The following is an 18,896-nucleotide window of genomic DNA, read 5'->3' on the forward strand; positions in this document are numbered from 1 at the left end:
AGCTGCTTCACTTCCCTCAGATTGTAATGCCTCAGCTGAGATGTTGGCTGCGGTCGGTCTGAGAGCCCAAATGCCTGCTATGAGGGAGAAACAACAGTGGTGGCAATCAAGGCAGGCAGGCACAGTCAGCCTGAGTGATGAAGATATGCTGTGAAGGCCTTGGCAGACTGTGCAGGGGGCACCAAAGCAGTCATTATTGTGGCTGTACGGTCTTTGTCTTCAATTGCCCTGGTACGCTTTAAATCCTTTTTCCCTTTGTCAATGGGAACCATTGTAGGGGGGGAAATGAAGGCAAAAGACAGAACAGTGTTTTTTGTTTGTTTCAGTAAGTGAACCAAAATAGGAGCAGAAAGCCTAGGAATCCTTCACAAAATGAAAGAAGAAACAGGGAGAAAATAAACAATAAGGTGGACTAAGAGGAAGGTGAAAGAGAGGGATGAAGGCATGAAACAAAATGCTCAAAGAGCTGGGGCTACCAAATACTCTTTCTGGGTCACGTTTCTGCCTTCTGATCTGGGCCTTGACAGGAATAACTCAATATAGCAGTGCTCTCCTCTGCACCACCAGAAAATTGCACTACCATCATCCTGAGTATGCATACAAACATCCCCAAGGCATCACGAATCCATACCAATGAAGATAATTGATGGAATAACTCCAGTGATCTTCAATGTGCCAGCAGAAAGAGGAGAAGCACATCCCCACATAAAGCCAGGGCACCTTCATGCCAGAAATATCCGCATTGATGTGAGCGAGAACTGATTGTTCCAGGACCGGCATGTTGTTCAGATTCCACCCAGAAAGGGCATACTCCTGTCGAGAGAACAGAAAATCTCTGTCAAGGAATCAGACAAAATGCAAGCAGTACATGCTGAAACTGGGCAAGTAAAGATTTTTATACTTTTCTTCCAGCTAGGTCATAATGCTTCAGAAGCACAATGAGGCACCTAATTCACTTTCTCAGGGGTTTTATCCACTGTTCAAGTCTCTGGGATAAGGGGAGGGGATACAATGCACTAACGACACAACCTGCTCTTCATCTCTTGACAGTCTGACCTTCGCTGACAAGAATCCCTTGCAAGACAGAAACATGTGTCTTAATGCAAAAGTCATCCACCCACACAGATCCCACTTATCAAGCCACTCCTTTTGCTACCATTACAATGCTCTATTTAATAAAATGAAGATTAATTTTTACATGAGTGCCAGAACGTGGTCCTTTCATTTTTCTCAACTTCACTTCCCCAAAGAGGTCTCTATGGTCTGTCCATACAGTGGTGCCTCAACTTACGAACGTCCCAACTTACGACCATTTCAAGTTACGACCAGCTCCGGCCGCAAAATTTTGCTTCGACTTGCGGCCGGAGCTTCCAGTTACGAACAGAAAAGGCAGGGGGGAAAGGTGGGAAATTCAAGTTGCTAACCGTTGGCAGGCGAAGAGGCTGCTTCTTTGCAGCTCTTTCACCCCAACGGTTAGAGTGAGTGCGATTGGAGGAGGCTTCGGACTGCCTGGTAAGGTAAAGTGCTGCTTTCTGCTTTTTTTAAACTGTTCTGGGTGGTTTTGCAGTGTGGTTTTGGGCTGGGGCGTTACATTTCTGTGCTGTGATGGGTCTTGGGGGGTTTGTTTTTTGGTATTTTTCCCCCCATTTCCGATGGGTCTTGGGGGGGGTTCCTTGCTTTTGGGGGTTGCAAAATCAACACAGGTTGAGTATCTTAGCCACACCTCCTCTTCTGGCATTAGCTTTCGCCTGCCATCTTTTACAGGAAATCCACTTCCAAAGTCCTTGGAGGAAATGTCAGCTCCATACTCCACAATGACATCCTCCTCAATGCTGCTCACCAGCCGCCAGAACTCCTTCTCCACCAACTCAGTGGGAACCATCTGGAAGTAAAGAAATAACAGAGAGAAAAGAGTTTAAGTAAGCTACATATGGAAGAACACATAAAAATAATACCTGCACAGGTGTTAAAAGTGCTTTCTCCCAAGTCACATTTAAACCACATTTTTAATACAGTAATTTTGGAGGAAATTTAGAAGTAATAAAAGGAAATTTTAGGAATAGACTGAGTGGTCCTAATGAGATAAAATAATTTTAAAGCACAGTTTGTGACTTCTAAATGTTCCCTTTTCTGACATATTAGCTTTCTATGTGTAAGCAAGTGTGTAAGAAGTCCAAAATGGCAGTGGCATCTGAAGAGATGTTGCCACCTTACCTAATTACAGAGCCCATCACTACACTAGCCTTCCCGCTGCAGTGGTAAGAACAAGAACAGGTATCCACTGCCCTTGTTTTTGTGTCAGCTACAAGGTCCAGAAAACACATTAGCAGTAGGGTAATGAAAAAATCAACAGGAAATTAGGAAGAGGAACACTACCCTGAACTTTTTAAAGGTAGCAAAATGTAATTTTTAAAATTAAGGCTAGACCTAAATATATATTTTTAAAATTGTCTTCCACAAAGAAGATCACACAAATGTGAATCCAAACTGCTTTAGTATGATTTCTCTAACCACCTCAGCAGGCATCATCAGAAAAAAACAGACAGGATACCGTTCAATGACAGGATGCTTTGGGTATGGAAGGCCCCAAATTCCATCCCTTGATTTTGAGTAACAGGACTCTGAAGGACTTCTGCTTGAAGCCTGGACGGAAGAACCACTATCAGGTGAGAATAGGCAGTTCTGGCTGATGCTATGGGACCAGCAACCTTGCTATGTAATGTCTAAATTGTGCCTTCACATGTTTCACATAATCCAACTGAACATCCAACTTGGAGCATAGCATATATGGAACCACGTACAGTGGAACCTCAACTTACAAATGCCCCTACTTGTGAACGATTTGATTTACGAACGGCTCCGTTCACAAAGAAGTTGCTTCGACTTGCAAATGGAGCCTCGACTTACGAATCAAAAAGAAAAAAGAAAAAAAAACCTTTCCTGCCCATTTTTTTTGCCTAAGTTCATCTTAGGTCAAAAGAAGAAGAAAAAATTCACCCCCTAGTGGTAGAGTATGGATTAACCGGCTTTGCATTAGTTCCTATGGGAACTGATGCCTCTACCTACGAACAGCAGCTCGACATACGAACACAAAACAGCACGTATGGATTAAATGGTTTTCAATGCATTCCTAGGGAAAATTTTGCCTCAATTTACAAACTTTTCAACATACAAACTTAATTCCAATACGGATTAAGTTCATAAATCGAGGTACCACTGTATATAATAAGTCTGTCTTACAGAAGACTGCTTCTGTGCCTCTTTCCATTTTGAAATACAGGCCAATATCCTGTTGAACTCCCCCAGAGTGGAAAGTCAAGCCAAAGCAGTAATGCTAGGTCATACTACTCATGGAAATATTACTGACATGCAAATGGTAATCTCCATGAGAAACAAAAAGCAGCCAAGTTCTTGTCATCAGCAACATTTGCACAAGCAGTGTGATTCTGTGTTACTATGTTGGTGAGATTTTCTGCTGAGCAGAACACTGCCTACAATGTTTCTCTCACAGGGATAAAGCAAAACAATGAGCTTCTCCGGCATATACCTCAGGCCTCTAAAGACCAATCCCCTATTATGGTTCCTAAGTGCAGTGCTTCTTTCTATGTCTCTCTAAAAATGAATGCAATTCTACTTTTTTCACTGAAATATCTAAAACAGTATGTGTGCAAACTGTTCAGGTTGTAGAATTTGTGGTTGGTGAGAACATATGGACTGCATTAGTCCCGTATCACCTCAAAAAGTTCACTGCGTATGGAGAGGTATGTGTGCAGATTCACTCACTCACATTCTCTCTCAGTAATAAAATAACCGTAGTAGCTTCATACTTACATGGACTGGCATGTTGAAATAATCAGACTTGAAATTATCTGCCATCTCACCAAAACTCTGGAGGGTGTATTCTCGAACAGCTTGTTCGAATCCAAAGGCTTCACGTGGTTTATTGCATTCCTAGGAGGATAAAAAGAGAGTTATAATTCATCACGATGGAGGAAGGCGAGCAGTTCAGTCCCTTACTATATAGCATCTTGATATAAGTGATGCTGCTTCACTTGATCAACTGTAAGAGAGGTTTAAGCTTTTGTCATTACCTCCAAATGAAGTAACTAGCTATGAAGTTAAATTATGCAAGCCAACTAGCAAATTTAGCAGTGATGGTAGGCAGGTGGACTGGCTTTCCAAAGGATTGAGGATCTATACCTGCTGAGGTATATGTCTTGGAACTGAAGTCAAATTTCTAGAAGTAGGGGAACAGGTTCCACTGCTTCCCCAGTAAACTCTGCTGCTAAGTTAGGTTCAGATAAGTGGTCTAACAGGACATTTTTCAGCTATCTCTTGGAATCAGCATTTCATCTAATATCATAAAATTTTGGCATGAACATTTCTTCCTGATAAGCAGCAGCATGTAAATTACATGTGATAAGTACACTTGCCACAGTACACCATAACTGGCTGCGGCTCCTCTGATGTGTGTACAAAGGACTGAAAGACAAGTCCATCCTAGCCGCCTAGAGTGGTCCTCGCTTGACCAGATAGGCAGGATACTAAATAAATAAATAAATAAATAAATAAATAAATAAATAAATAAATAAATAAATAAATAAATAAATAAATAAATAAATAAATAAATAAATAAATAAATAAATAAATAAATAAATAAATCTCTTCCTGGACAAAATGCTGTCTGGGCACTTCCAGAAGGAAACAATAGTCAGAAGATCTTAACCTCTAATCCTTTCCCACTACAACACTTCAAAAATATGCAAAAATGTTGTACCTCGGCAACACATTTGGGACATCTCCAGTCACCTTTGGGCACATCAGGCAAAGGAGGTATTAAGCAGAAAGTGTGATAGCTGTCATCACACCCATCACACAGTAGCAACTTGTCTTCATTATTCCCACGACCACAGAACAAGCAGACATACAGATCAACCTGTGGAGAGAGAAAAATTGTATTCTAATGACATTTAAATGTGAGCCAGCAGTTGCTGGGTAAACCTACTTAGAATGCTTTATTATACCTAATGCAGCAGTACACTGTCACCCTCTATAAGGAGATTCTGAAGAAGCCTTCAATGTACTTCCCAGAGAGGTAGGAACACACATCTATGTCTGCAGAACACATGACATGGAGAGCAATGACTGAGTTCAGAGATGGAAAAAGGAAAGGTATCCAGTGTTACTCATGTAGGCCAAGGTGGGCAAGCTTTCTGTCCTAAGGGCCACGCATGGTACCACATGCATATCAAACATGTAATTTGTGCACACATGAATACACCTAACTCCCCATCTCTCCCCATAGTGCAAGGACAGAGAAGATTAAGGTATCTCTTCCTTCCTGCTGAGATGACTTTCTGGGGCTAAAAGAGATTAAAGACTCTTCCCCCCACCCAGTGATCCTCATTGAGGCCATTATTTCTCCACCATTATCAGTGACAAGCAATACTATATCAGAAGAGGGGCAAGGAAATAAATTGCTCCTACACAATTCCAGTAATTCCCACAAAGGTTACTATCCCAACAAAAAGAGAACCACTAGAACACCAGTATAAATCAACACTGCTCAGCTGCTGGAGGCTGTGAGAAAAAGTACATGCAGCTCCCTGGACTTGCAAGAGCAGCCAAAGACTGTGGATAGCCCAGATGACAAAGTAGACTGTGGTTTCATTGTTACAGTATTATGTGTCATCAAGTCAGAATCAACTTACAGCAACCTAACAAGGCTTTCAAGGTGAGAGATTTAAACATTAATTTTACCAGTTCCACACACCTCATGATCTTCCACGGCTGTGTGGACATTTGAACCCGGGCCACCTGAGTACTAGTCCATTGCCCTATACACTACACCACACCGGCTATCGTAATTTCAATACGGACTATTTTTTTAACAAGCTTGAATGGGATTTTTTGGGGAACTACTTTTTAATACCTCTTGGAAAATCTCTGGTTGCCATCTTCCCTATATCTAAGCAAGTAAAAGCTCTGGATTTGCTTGATTTTAATTTCATTTCAAGATTATATTGCCTGCTTATTTTTAAGAAGAACAGTTACATACATCAATCAATAATAGTACTGTATAAGATTGGCAACATGTATTGACCTTCTATTCTTTGCAGGGGGAGGGGATTCATGCCTCTAAAGCTATTTGTCACTCTCTGTTCGCTTTAAGTATGCCGATTTATACAATGAATGCTGATTACATAAGCCCATACTTTCAACTTCAGGGAACTGTCATTTGCAACTAACAAACTTTGAATTATTTAGTCTCTCTTAGAATACAAGACTCACTTAATGTTGTATATAACTTTATATTTTATTTTATTTATTTATTTATTTTATTTATATCCCGCCTATCTAGTCGATAGACCACTCTAGGCGGCTTACAACATGGGATAACACTATAAAAACAAAAGAGTTACATAATAGAAAACTTTCAACCACTGGGTTAAAACATTAGGAAAGAAAAGAGAAGGGGATCAGGAATTAACTAGGAGGGAAGGCCTGCCGAAACATCAATGTTTTTAATTGCTTTTTGAAAATACCAAATATCAGGGGGAAGGTTGTTCCAGAGGCGCGAATATCAGGGGGAAGGTTGTTCCAGAGGCGAGGAGCCACCGCCGAGAAGGCCCGATTTCTTGTCTTTTCCTTCCGGGCCTCCCTCGGCGTTAGGCTCCTCAGCCTCACCTCCTGGCTCGCGCGAGTGACACGGGTAGATCTTGGTGGTAGAAGGCGTTCCGCCAAGTATCGAGGCCCTAAACCGTTTATAGCATTCACATATATAGCATTCACTAACATAATCTCCTTAGAAGTAATTAAAACTCACATATATTAGTGACGCCACAGATTTAAACTCATCAATTGCCCCACATTTCTACAACCAAAATATAGAAGATGCTTGTTTTGATGAGTCATTCCACGCGTTTTTCCATGACAATGGTAACGACGATCTAAAAACTAGAGGTGTTCTCTTTTGTTTTGTTTCTTGACCCTAACTCTAAACAGCACCTCCAAGAACTGAACCACAACTCCCAAATGGCATCTGAGGTGGCAGGAGGGTTAGTTTCCTGGATGTGGATAGTGGAAGCAATTGCCATTTTGAGCACAATGCCTGCCCAACTTTGCTCCCTCCTTTCCTTGTTTTTGTCAACGTGCTCTTCTCTAAGAGGAGGGGTTATTCTGGAATGACACTGACATTTGCATCCACTCTACTGCACTACTGGCAGGCTTTGTGCGTGACAACAAATCACATCTCCATTTATTCTTATTCTTCATCCAGAAAACGGAGAACAGAAAAAAGAATGTATATTGCTGCTTGCTGGCAATGTTCTGAGACCTTCCTTAAAGACAGAAATGTGCAAGTCTGTATTTTCCAACCACAACTCCCAGAATTCTACCAGGGGAATTCTTGAAAAATCCAGGAGTCACAGTCCAATTCTGGGAGGTGCTGCCTGGGGAATTCCAAACAAACAAAAATCCAGAACACTTTTCTACAGCTAGCTCAGCATAAGACACTGTGGAGTTAACTTCAAACAGTACTACTTGAACATAAATATAACCAAGAATATCCTGAAGAACATTCTTCAGTTATACTACAAAAAAATAAACTAGCAAAACTAGCAAACACCTCATTCGGCAACATCTAGCCAAAACTTTAATCATGATTAATTAACTAAAGAATGCTCTGCAATGTCAATACATGTTATTTTGTAGCTCACTCTTGGCAGATCATTGCAAAATATTGTGAGCTAGCCTGAATAAGGATTAGACACCTTTAGGCTGAACTAAAAGCTGCTCTCAGCCTAAGCATAATATTGGTGTAATGAATTAGCATTCTTACCTTCCAGGAATTTTAGTAAAATGTAGTTGTTTCACTTCTTTCATATACATTTTCACAACCTACAGAAGCAGCAAAGTATCACAGAAGCTCAAATGCTCTAGGGAAACTTACGAAGTTGACAGAAAGTGCCCCTTTTCGTTGCCTCATCTGCATGCCAAAAGCTTCTGACCGGGCACCTTTGCGTCTTCGAGCTACTTCATCTAGAAAGAGAACACTGTATTAGTTGCTTTTTTTTCCTGCAAAGACTGTAAGAGTTACTTTGGCATCCTGAATGCAGAGCAACCAAAGCAAAAAAAAAAAAAAAAAAAAAAAAAAAAACACTAAAGGTTGTATGCAGCGGGCACAAAAGTCACCCTCTACATAGCTGCAATGGCACAACCAAAGAGAGGATATTTTCATGTTGGATATTGCAACTTTACAGCCTTGTAGGAGTCTAAACCTTTGGGCTTTTAAGATGAGCAGAACTTTTAATCACAGCAACTGCAAGCAAGAAATTTCGAGCATGCAAGTCACAACTGCACAGGAAAACTTTAAAGCCTATCAGTAACTGCTGGACAGCTCAGAGGCTTAGGTCTCTGGTTGTGGAGCCAGAGCCTGGAAGCTCGATTTCCCACCATGTCTCCTTGAGAGAAGCTGGACTCAGTGATCCATAGGCTCCCTTCCAGCTCTGAAGTTCAAAGGTTATTATGATTAACAAAAGAATGGAACCAAGAAAGGTTTTGATGGGACTCTTGAGGTTTATTTTTTTTTAATTTGGACAAAATGAACAGGCAGTTTTATTTTCATTCCTTCTTTAACTGTGCCCAACATGGATTTGGCCTTTAAAGAGGGAAAGGGATGCACAGTGGGTCAAAACATTCATGGTGTAATCCAGCACAGTTCCAAGGTTCATTTCTTGGTCAGTTGCTGCTGGCTCAGACCCACATCCCTTTCCTTTTCCATTTTAATGCCCTTTGCACCAGCTTGGAGAGATCCTTTTGGAGTGCCTTGTGAGTTGCTCTTCCTCTCACCATGCACCTCATGGCTCATCTCTAACTCCAGGTCAGTTATGAACTGGTCAAATGGCACCGATCCCAACAGAGATCCGCTTCTTGCCTTCACAGTTCCTATACAATCTACCAACATTATTGTTTTTTTCCCCCAGTTCCTACTTACTATGTACCTGAGCTTCAGGATAATCAATTATTTCACAAAACCAATGTATGTAATTATACTCATTCTTTGAGTGCATGGGGTACACAGTGCTGGCATCTCATTTAAAATCTCTTTTTGGTCTGCATAATCACTTGGTACACAAGCAGCAGTATTATACACAGTTACATCAGCAGGCCAAAAAAACCAAATCCCGTGTATGTATTGTAGTGATACAGCTACCATATTCTCAGTTTCTTACAAATCTCAGGGTCATTGTTCTTGCACTGATGTGACAACTAAACCATCATATACAGGACTCTGCAGTGTTCGGTACTTACCAAAGATTCAATGAGGTGGATAGACAACTGCTTTACCAAGGTTTTAAATGCCCAAATCACCACCTTACACAAGCTACTACAGGGTCACATGAATAATCAGATATGATACAGGATAGGAGCATCATGGCACAGTGGTTGAACTGTAGTACTGCTGTCAAAACTCTGCTCACACCTGTATTCAATCACAACAGATTCAGGTATCCATCTCAAGGCTGACTCAGCCTTCCATCCTTCCGAGTTTGGCAAATTAACTATCCAGCTCAATGGGGGTGGGGGACAGTGTGCAGCCTGCGTAATTGTAAATTGCCCAGGGAGTGCCCTAAGCACAATCGGGTGGTATATAAACAGCACACTTTGCTTTGTATTAGAGACGCTAATTTTCTGTTAGCCCACTCAAATTGCAGTGACTGAAAATCTGTATTTACCTTCTTTTTCCTTTGCTCCCAATGCTAATCCCATCATCTTTGGTCCTGCTCCAAAGATCTGGAGCTTCTTCAGTTCAGTGTTGCGATTCATCTCTCCAGCCTCTGTCTGAAGACAAGATCACATCAACCCACCATGAGCATTTACATGAAGATAACTATAACCAGCAGAGCCAGAAACTGAATCAAACTTAAAACTTCATGGGCATTGGCATTTACAAAGTCATTGCTAAGAACAGATACTTCAAAATACAACATACCTTATCACCATCATCATTTTTAATAGATTTCTGATGACTAATGCAATTTACCTTCATTGGTATGGCACACAGATGCAAAATGGCAGCAGGAAAAAAAATAACAATTAGATCATATTTCCTATCCCATTTCTACAGTGTTATCTGCTAATGTATTTTTCAATGAAGTCTTGAAACAAAGATTGCTTCGGATATTAAGAGATTATTTTGACAACAAAGAGTGAAAACGCACATTCTCTGTGTTGTATTTATTTCTATGATACAATACGGACCTGTCTGAGATTATCAAGTTCAGTCTCAGGCCTTGATGTTCTATGCATCTCACATTGATATATAAACACATATACGTACATCTCCGCACTTTGTAATGTCCTATATCTAATTCATTTGTTACTTACCAGGTTCTCTCCAACATGGTTAGAGGGCAAGGCCTAACCTCTCACTTTTGATCACCACTTTCTTCCCACACAGAAGTAACATGTCTGTAGAACAGAGGTTCTTGCCTGAATGCAGATTCTCCATGCAAGCCAAGAATCTCTTCTCTGTCAACATTTCGCTCCCCATACAGAGAAAATGATAACTGACAGGGAGAAGATTAGAAGATCAGATCTAAGGGTGTTGGGGAGAACTGGGCAAGCAGTGACTAAATAGGACTATTATCTATACCAGGCTGTTATCCTCATACTGAGAAGCAACATTCAACTGTTTCAACTCCATTTATCACGACTCAATCCACAATTTCTTGCAAGTGTAGGAAATGATTTATCTCTCAAAAGACTTAAATATGATCATTTTTCATTTCAGAAGATAGCCTACTTTTTGCAAAGAAGCTATTGCTTAAAAAAGAGACAGGCTCAAAATAGACACAGTGAGCTTCAGAAATACTTAGCTTGTGGTCACATCAACATATGATTGGCAATTATAGGACTGTCGCCAATGTTTCTTTTCTCAGCAAGGTAGTTGAGAGGGTGGTGGCTGACCAGCTTCAGACTCTCTTGGATAAAACCAATGCTCTGGATCTGTTTCAGTTGGGCTTCAGGTCGCACCACAGCATGGAAATGGCATTGGTCACCCTGCTGTATGACCTACTTAGGGAGTCCGACAGGGGCAAAATGTCCTTGCTCATCCTCCTTGATATCTCAGCCGCCTTTGATACCATCGACCACAGCATCCTCCTGGGGAGGCTCTTTGAGTTGGGGACTGGTGGCCTTGCTCTCGCTTGGCTCCGGTCCTTCTTGGAGGGCCATCCCCAGAGAGTGCAGCTCGGGAATAATGTATTGGCCCCGTGGTCCCTCAGTTGTGGGCCTCTGCAGGATTCAATCATCCCCCCAGTGCTGTTTAACATCTGCATGAGGCCATGGGGGGGGTCATCCGGGGATGTGGAGCTTCATGTCACCAATATGCTGATGACACTGAGCTCTACCTCTCTCTTTTTCCATCTGCAGTGGATGTCATTCTGTCCCTTGGGTGCTGCCTGGAGGCCATTCTGCAATGGGTGCAGTCCAATGGACTAAGGTTGAACCCGGATAAGACAGAGGTCCTGCGGGTGGGTGGCCCTGATGTCAGTGGTTTGGGGAACTCCCTCTCTTTTGGGGGGGCTGACTCGCACCACAAAGAATTTGGTTCGCAGTCTGGGAGTCCATCTTGACCTGGCGCTTACCATGGAGACCCAGGTAGTGTCCCCGGTTTGGTCTGCCCACTTACATCTTTGGCGGATCGCCCAGCTGCTTCCCTATCTAGACGCAGGACACTCACTATGCTGGTCCATGCACAAGAATAGACTACTGTAACACTCTCTACGTGGGGCTTCCTTTGAGACTGATGTGGAAGCTCCAGATGGTCCAGAACATGGTGGGCATGCTATTAACATGGATGAAAAGATTTCACCATATTTTCTCCCACCTTGGCCACCTTACATGGCTACCTATCCACTTCCACATTGATTTCAAGGTGCTAATCATTACATACAAAGCCCTTAACGGTTTCTTTCTTTCTTTCTTTCCTTTCCCATCTTGGATTAATCTCAATTTTTTCTTAGTTTATTTTTTATATTATATGTAAACCACCCAGAGTAGACACAGTCTAGATGGGCAATATATAAATCTAATAAATAAACAAACTGTGATAAGCCACTATTTCAGAAAATCCTGGCTTACCAGTGCCCTGGTATTCTCTGTCTGATCCCTCCCACTTGGCTTCTCCCATCAGCACCAGCAGCTAAACAAATCAAGGAGTACCAACACAGTCATGGCACTCATGTTTTGCATGAAGATGTTAAATCCTCAGCATCTTCAGCAAGGGGAAGTGGGAAAAATCCAGCCTGAAACTGGACTGTCACAACCTGAATCTGGAGAGTGAGCACCTCTTGGTGTCAACAGTATAAGAATATGATGGACCATCGGTCCATCTCAGTTTCCTGTAATCAATCCACAGATAAAAAGTTTAACATTTGAACCAGAACCCTTGATTTGTCACTCCTCTGCCATGCCTAAATAAAAAAATAGGGGCTACAATTTCCTAACTTGCTCAGATTGACAATCACATGTCAGGCATAACAGTAATTTTTTTTATGTTACATTCCTGATTTGTTCAGCTGCTTCCACTGGAACAAAAGCCAAGTGATCAAGCAACATGCATGAGCAGGATAAAAGACTGCTGATGACTTATTTAACATTAGCCTTCTAAAAAGGGTAATTGGTTTCAACTGCTAAGAAATTGAACCATGTACTCTTTTCTCCCATTCTGCAAAAGCCCCCAAAGCAAGTTCCTCCTTCTTACTGATGTACAGTTAAGCAGTATGTTACAACATAAATAGAAGTTAAGGCAAAGCAGATTACAGATTTTACAAGTTCCTTAATTAAGGTATACATTCCATTTAACTGGGAAATTGGCAATTACTAAGAATCCTAACTAATAAGGGAATTCTATTTGCCAAAGCTAGCTTTTTTTCTCCCTTAACCACATTTAAGCAGAGTCACCACACATTATCTCCATCCAATTGTCAGTATTATTTAAAAGCCCTTTTGTTATGTTGTGTGATTCTGGAACACCAACATGGCGGAGGTGTGGCCACAATGACCTTGGTCAGTATCAGCATATCTTTTATTCTGGCACTGGCCCAAGCACACCGAGGAGGAAGCTTACTTTCTGACTTTAAGCTAGGCTTCAGAAGCAGTGAAAATTGTGTTGCTTCCCAGTGTCTCCAATGCCCAGAACTGCAAAGATGAATTCTTGCAGTTCTTCTGTCCTGATGGCCAAGGGCAAGATCAACTGCTAACTATAAATTCTATTTCCACGGCTAGTCAAAATTTGTGAATTTGACCTATTTTATTACAACATCAATATAATCTTCAACTGAAATCTCAGAACACTATTTAGTCAGAGCAATAAACTCTGGGATCTCATAAACTTTAGTAGCAGTGTTAAGCACATATGTTCAGCCAAGTTTAAAAATGTCTGTTTGACTAGATTTACTTGCTAGACATCTGAGCGAATTTAACAGTTCTACTAAAGAATGAAACATTACTGAAAATTTTTGCTTTATTTTGGCTTAATACTTCTAACTCATTTTTCTATGACAAGTAGTCAATGTAGCTTATGATAAAAACATTAAAATAAAATTAAGAATATCAAAAGTTATATTATTTCAAGTCCCATAGGGTCCCTTCCAGCTCCGCAGTTCTAAGATGAAGAAGAAGTAGTCAGACTATTTGTCCATGTAGCTCAGCACTATCTTCTCTGACTAGAAATGCCACTCCTTGGATTCAAGCACATGTTTTCCCTATCATCTACTACTACCTTCCTTTTAATGACAAAACTGACTCTAGACCCTTCTGCTTGAAAAACTGACACTTCACCACTGACCTGTCCACAAAATCTTTGTCAATTTCAGTAGGTTTTACACAGCAAAGATTTATTTTGACTGCAAAATCAAACTTAAGAGAAGATGAATAAGGGAATGCATCAAAAAGGTTGTTGAGCTTTTGGTTACTTCCACTCTTGCTACTCTGGGCATTTCTCTAAACAGAATGCCATTGTTTGAACTAGTTGTATGTTATTTCGTGCATTTTTATAGAAAATCAGTATAAAATATGTATAAGTAAAGAAACACATTTAAACCACTTGGACAAGTTCATAGATTTTTTTTCCAGAACTGCGCAAAATGTTCATTGAATCATAAAGGACCAAAAGGAGCCTATTTTCATCTCTAATAAATTTTAAGAGAGATCTTTTGTATTCCATTCATAGGGCACACATCTTGGAAGATATATATATCATGCTACTAATCCCATGAGAAAAGAGAAGCAGAAAAAGAAGAATAAAAAACCTACTTTTTATCTTAGGCCTGAAAGGAAACTATAAGGAGAGTCTGGGGAAAAACATTCTACACCAGAAATGTGTGCCATTGGGAATGGTCTAGCTAATTTACATATCCAGTTTCAAAAACAGCAGCAAAACAAGGTGAATCATGAGAATTGGTTTAGAAAATGAAAACCACTACGTAGTGAACACATTACGATCAAGCTTTTTATTTTGCACACAAACAATTATGGGAAAAGAACAAGGCTGTCAAGGCTGGGCAAAAATGTTTTCTTTTTGATTCTTTCAAGCCGTAAAAAATTATGATGTTCAAAAAGTTTGTGGCACTGTATGATCCTGGAGAAGCACTGTTAACCCACAAGAAATATCACTGTTATTTTAAAAGAAAGTGTGGAGTTTGAACAGAAGAAAGACATTTGCTAAGGAAGCCCTCTCAAGCACATTTCTCTTCGTGGCTAGAGGTAACCATCCTTAAGATTCCAAATCTTATTAGAGTTCACATAAGGTCCACAAAACTTGTGGAGATTAACAGGGCACATCTCAATTGTGCAATCAGGTACATGACCAGTCACTCAATCAGGATGCACCCCAGCACTCTGTTAATCAGCAGCAGTAACATATGCAAATCTTAGAGAAACAGCAATAGAATTCAGGCCAGGAGTACCCCCAAACATACATTCCACTATTATTTATAATTTCATATACTGCAAGTAATGGAGATCGGTTTATCATTTCAAAATGCAGCAAGTAGGGAGCTAAAATTAAAAGACACTGGCCTGCTTAAGGCTACCCAGCCAAGTTCTGGCAAAAGAGAAAACGAGTGAATTCCCAGTTCTTAATTTAAGCTACCATGGCAGACAAGCTCTATACAGCATAAACTCAGAGCACAATTTTGTGTATTTTCTATTGAGCAGACTACTTGTGTGGATGAGCCCCCAAGGCCAGACAAAGGCTGTTGCATTTCCAGTGCTTCTGCACTGGTGCGACATCTAAAGGCACTCTGTCCAGAATGGCCAAATAATTGGGATACCTGGGACTTGACACGTCTGGTTCTCTTCAGCACAACGTTCATTCTTGTACCCTGCTTGGGGGGAGACTGGGCATCAATGCCGAGGTCCTCAACCTCCACTTTTTCCTTAAGGTCCAAGTTTGGCTTTTGGATGCCCTAAAGAATCAGAGCACAGAAGGACACCAGGTTGGTCGGATCCAGGAAGTTAGACTCTGATTTTCAAAATGAGCATCACTACCAAGGGAAAAGGTCCACCAAAAATGACATACTGTATTATGAATGTCATCTGGAATAGAGTCATTGCAAAATCATAGAATAAATGAGTTGGAAGGCACCCTATAAGGCCACTGAGTCCAACCCCCTGCTCAATGTAGGAATCCAAATCAAAGTAGATCTGACAGATGGTTATATAATTTTCTCTTGAATGCCTCCAGCTTTGGACCGCTCATTACTCCCAAGGTTATTGTTTCAATTGTCACACTGCCCTAGCAGTTAGGAAGTTTTTCCTGATATTCAATCAAAATCTAGCTTCCTGTAACTTGAGCCCATTATTACATGTCCTGCACATCCATCCCTCTGTATGACTACCTTTCAAATAGTTGAAAAGTGCTATCATATCTCCCTTCAGTCTTCTATCCTCAAGGCTAAACATGCTCTGTTCTTTCGATTTTTCCTCATACGGTTTGGCTTCTAGTCCAATGATCATTCTTGTTAGCGTCCTCTGAACCTGTTCCAGTTTGTCAGCATCCTTCAAAAAGTGCCACATCCAGAATTAGACCCAGTACTCAAAATGAATTCTAACCATTGCTAAATAGAGAGGAACTAGTACTTCACGGAATTTGAAGACTACACTTCTATTAATGTAGCCTAAAATAACATTTGCCTTTTTTTTTTTTTTTTTGAAGCCACAACACTGTTGGCACATAATCAATTTGTGATCTAAAATTCTATGATCCTTCTTACTCACAGTATTACTGAGAAAAATATTCCACATCTTGTAACTGGGTATTTGGATCTCCACACACACACACTCCGGTGTAGAACTCTGCACTTATCCCCATTCAATTTCATTCTGTTGGTTTCAGGCCAGTGCTCCAGTCTATCAATATCTTTTTGAATTTTGATCCTTTCTTCCAGAGCATTTGCTATCCCTTCCTATTTTGTGTTATCCACAGATCTGATAACTATTCACTGCATCCCCTCATCCAAGACATTAATAAAAATGTTGAAGAACACTGGGCCCAGGACTGAGCCTTGTGATACCCCACTTGTCCCCTCCTCCCAGTTTGAGGAGTCATTGATAAGCACTCTCTGAGTGCAATTATGTAACTAAATGTGTACTCACCTGACAGTTTTCTATCCAGCCCACATCTGTTTAGTTTGCTAACCACACTATCATGAGACACTTTGCCTAAGTCTTTGCTTAAGTCAAAATACAGTATAGTACATCTACAGAATTCCCACCATCTACCAGGGAGGTTACCCAATCATGGAACCTGAATAAAATTGAGTCTCCATTCTCCTGCCTAGCCAAGCAATGCTAAAAATTCCTCCTGTGTTCACATATCTTTCAGGAATATGGTCATCTTATTAAGTCTGGCCTCAAATATACAAAGAAAATGTACCAGGCACAATCACACTACCACACAACATTTTTAGTTTCTGTACTGGAAAAAGAAAGAACACACTTGCATTAACATGAATTCATGTGACTCTCCCAGCAAAACAAAATGAAACAAAACAAAAAACACCCTTCTCACCATTAGGCTGACACCAGACTGGAAAAGCTCGTATGGATACAGAATCCGTTCATAGTGAGACTTCAGAAGTGAGCCTGTTGCCTTTCCTGGCAAATAACCAAGGCGGCTAGCCACTTTAGACCATTTCTTCTCTTTAGTGACCATTTCAAAGCCTCCTTTGCTAGCAACAATCTAAAAAAGTAAAGCATAAGAGATGTCAAATGGAAAGTTTACTGTAGGTTGTTATTAAAAAAACAAAACCAAAACAGGAGCAATCTCAAGTGTGAAGCACCAAAGTATCAACTTGATGGTACAGGAATTTTTCTGGTCTTGCAGACATTCATTTTCCCTCCAAAATCTGAATATATAAAAAGATGATCTGGATACCCAGAATTAGAAAAGCCAGAATTCCCTCAGGTATCTGAAAGAGAATGAGCTCACTAACAACAGCCATAAACATGCACATATACTAGATATGCCAAACATGAATGACAGTCTTATAAACTGTATTAATTTAAATGATTGTGTAGTCAGCTTAAGAATCAAAAGACCTGGAGGTCAAGACTTGAGAAGTTTTGCAGAGTACTTTTGCAAGGAGTCCCTGGGCAGTAAATTACTATATCAAGTAGAACAGTTCACATCTTCCATGAACAAGATTGTTGCTGTAGTACTAACTGATTTTGTTCCTGCCCTTTAGAAAATGTATTCTCAAACTGAGAGGCATGCCTCTCAACAGAGGCAGGAAGAAAATCCAAGGGGACAGGTGCAACAGCATCCTTCACATTGAGTTTGGTTTGTTTCTTCTGTTTCTGAAGAAAAATCACTTTTTAAACATGAGAACATCATTTGTGCTCAATTTTATTTTAAAAAGACTATTTACTTTTCATTTTACACTATGAACTGAATTTTATGCTAAAAGGGGCTGGATAAGACCTGAGAAGCCCAGGGAGTTTCTAAGAATCAAAAAGTGGAATGTGATGGCAAAAAAATTTAGAACCTCCTTATCTCTATAAAACAACTATTTATTTGACTGAAAGAACAGACTGTGAAAGCAGCAAGGCCACTGCTGGCTGCACAGTGCTTACCATATTTCTTTCTTTAAATCTTGTCCAACTTTCTCAATACAAACTACCACTCAACAGGGCCACAACCTCTGTATATCACCAGGCAAGATCTTTTCTCCAAGCAAAGAGGCACATTTTGAGAAGGCAATTAGATAAATATCACAGCTTGGATTGTCTAGCTTGGATTGTCTAGCTTGGATTTTTTTTTCCTGACTGCAAGTATTTGTTTTTATTGTATAAATAAAAGCTCCACAATCTTAAATCTAGGTTTATGTTACCACATACTGTGAAAAAACTGGCTTACAATGTTTCAAACATTTCTAAAATCAGCTACACTGTATTTGTATAGGCATCCTTCAGTCTCGAGAGACTATGGTAACATGCTCTGAGTCGAGGAGTGTCCTCTCCAGAGCAGGAAGCCCGGGTAAGGTAATATGGAGGATAGGCTGTTACGCAAGCAGCAGATCCCCCCTCTCCACATTGCTGAAATGGTCCAATGGAAAGGCAAGAGCCAATACGACTGGTTCCAGCAACGTCGCAGGAGTTGGCAGAACGACACAAGCTGCCTTCGGGACTCCAGCTCCAGATTTTGCCTCGAGGTTAACTCCTGAAGCCTTTTCCATGAGTGGATATAGCCACAAAGCAGTGGAGGTTTGAAATCGGAGTTTTCCTTCTCCTAGATGTATTCTCAATAAAGTATTTTTAAATACATGGGTACATTGCTATAAAACCATAATTCCCTACATTCTTCAATTACACTGTGAATAAATTGG

The 18,896-nt window shown here is 40.6% G+C and overlaps 1 protein-coding gene across 6 annotated transcripts in view; it reads right to left on the bottom strand.

Moving 5' to 3' along the window:
- KDM5A (lysine demethylase 5A) overlaps positions 1–18,896 on the bottom strand; it is a 56,472-nt gene that overhangs the window by 30,451 nt on the left and 7,125 nt on the right. For 5 of the 6 annotated variants that reach the window (XR_002300144.3, XM_020788995.3, XM_020788993.3 and 2 more), the window contains exons 4-11: positions 17,081–17,251; positions 15,342–15,476; positions 9,738–9,843; positions 7,952–8,040; positions 4,778–4,936; positions 3,832–3,951; positions 1,724–1,882; positions 632–813 (exon numbers count right to left, since the gene is read on the bottom strand). Coding sequence is in view for 5 of the 6 variants with exons in the window: in XM_020788995.3 (XP_020644654.3) it covers positions 632–813; positions 1,724–1,882; positions 3,832–3,951; positions 4,778–4,936; positions 7,952–8,040; positions 9,738–9,843; positions 15,342–15,476; positions 17,081–17,251 (1,121 nt within the window). In the remaining variant the exon portion in view is untranslated. The remainder of the gene's footprint in view (positions 1–631; positions 814–1,723; positions 1,883–3,831; positions 3,952–4,777; positions 4,937–7,951; positions 8,041–9,737; positions 9,844–15,341; positions 15,477–17,080; positions 17,252–18,896) is intronic. The other variant, XM_020788998.3, reaches the window with a different exon arrangement.

This window comes from Pogona vitticeps, chromosome 5, assembly GCF_051106095.1.
Source record: "Pogona vitticeps strain Pit_001003342236 chromosome 5, PviZW2.1, whole genome shotgun sequence".
NCBI lineage: Eukaryota > Metazoa > Chordata > Lepidosauria > Squamata > Agamidae > Pogona > Pogona vitticeps.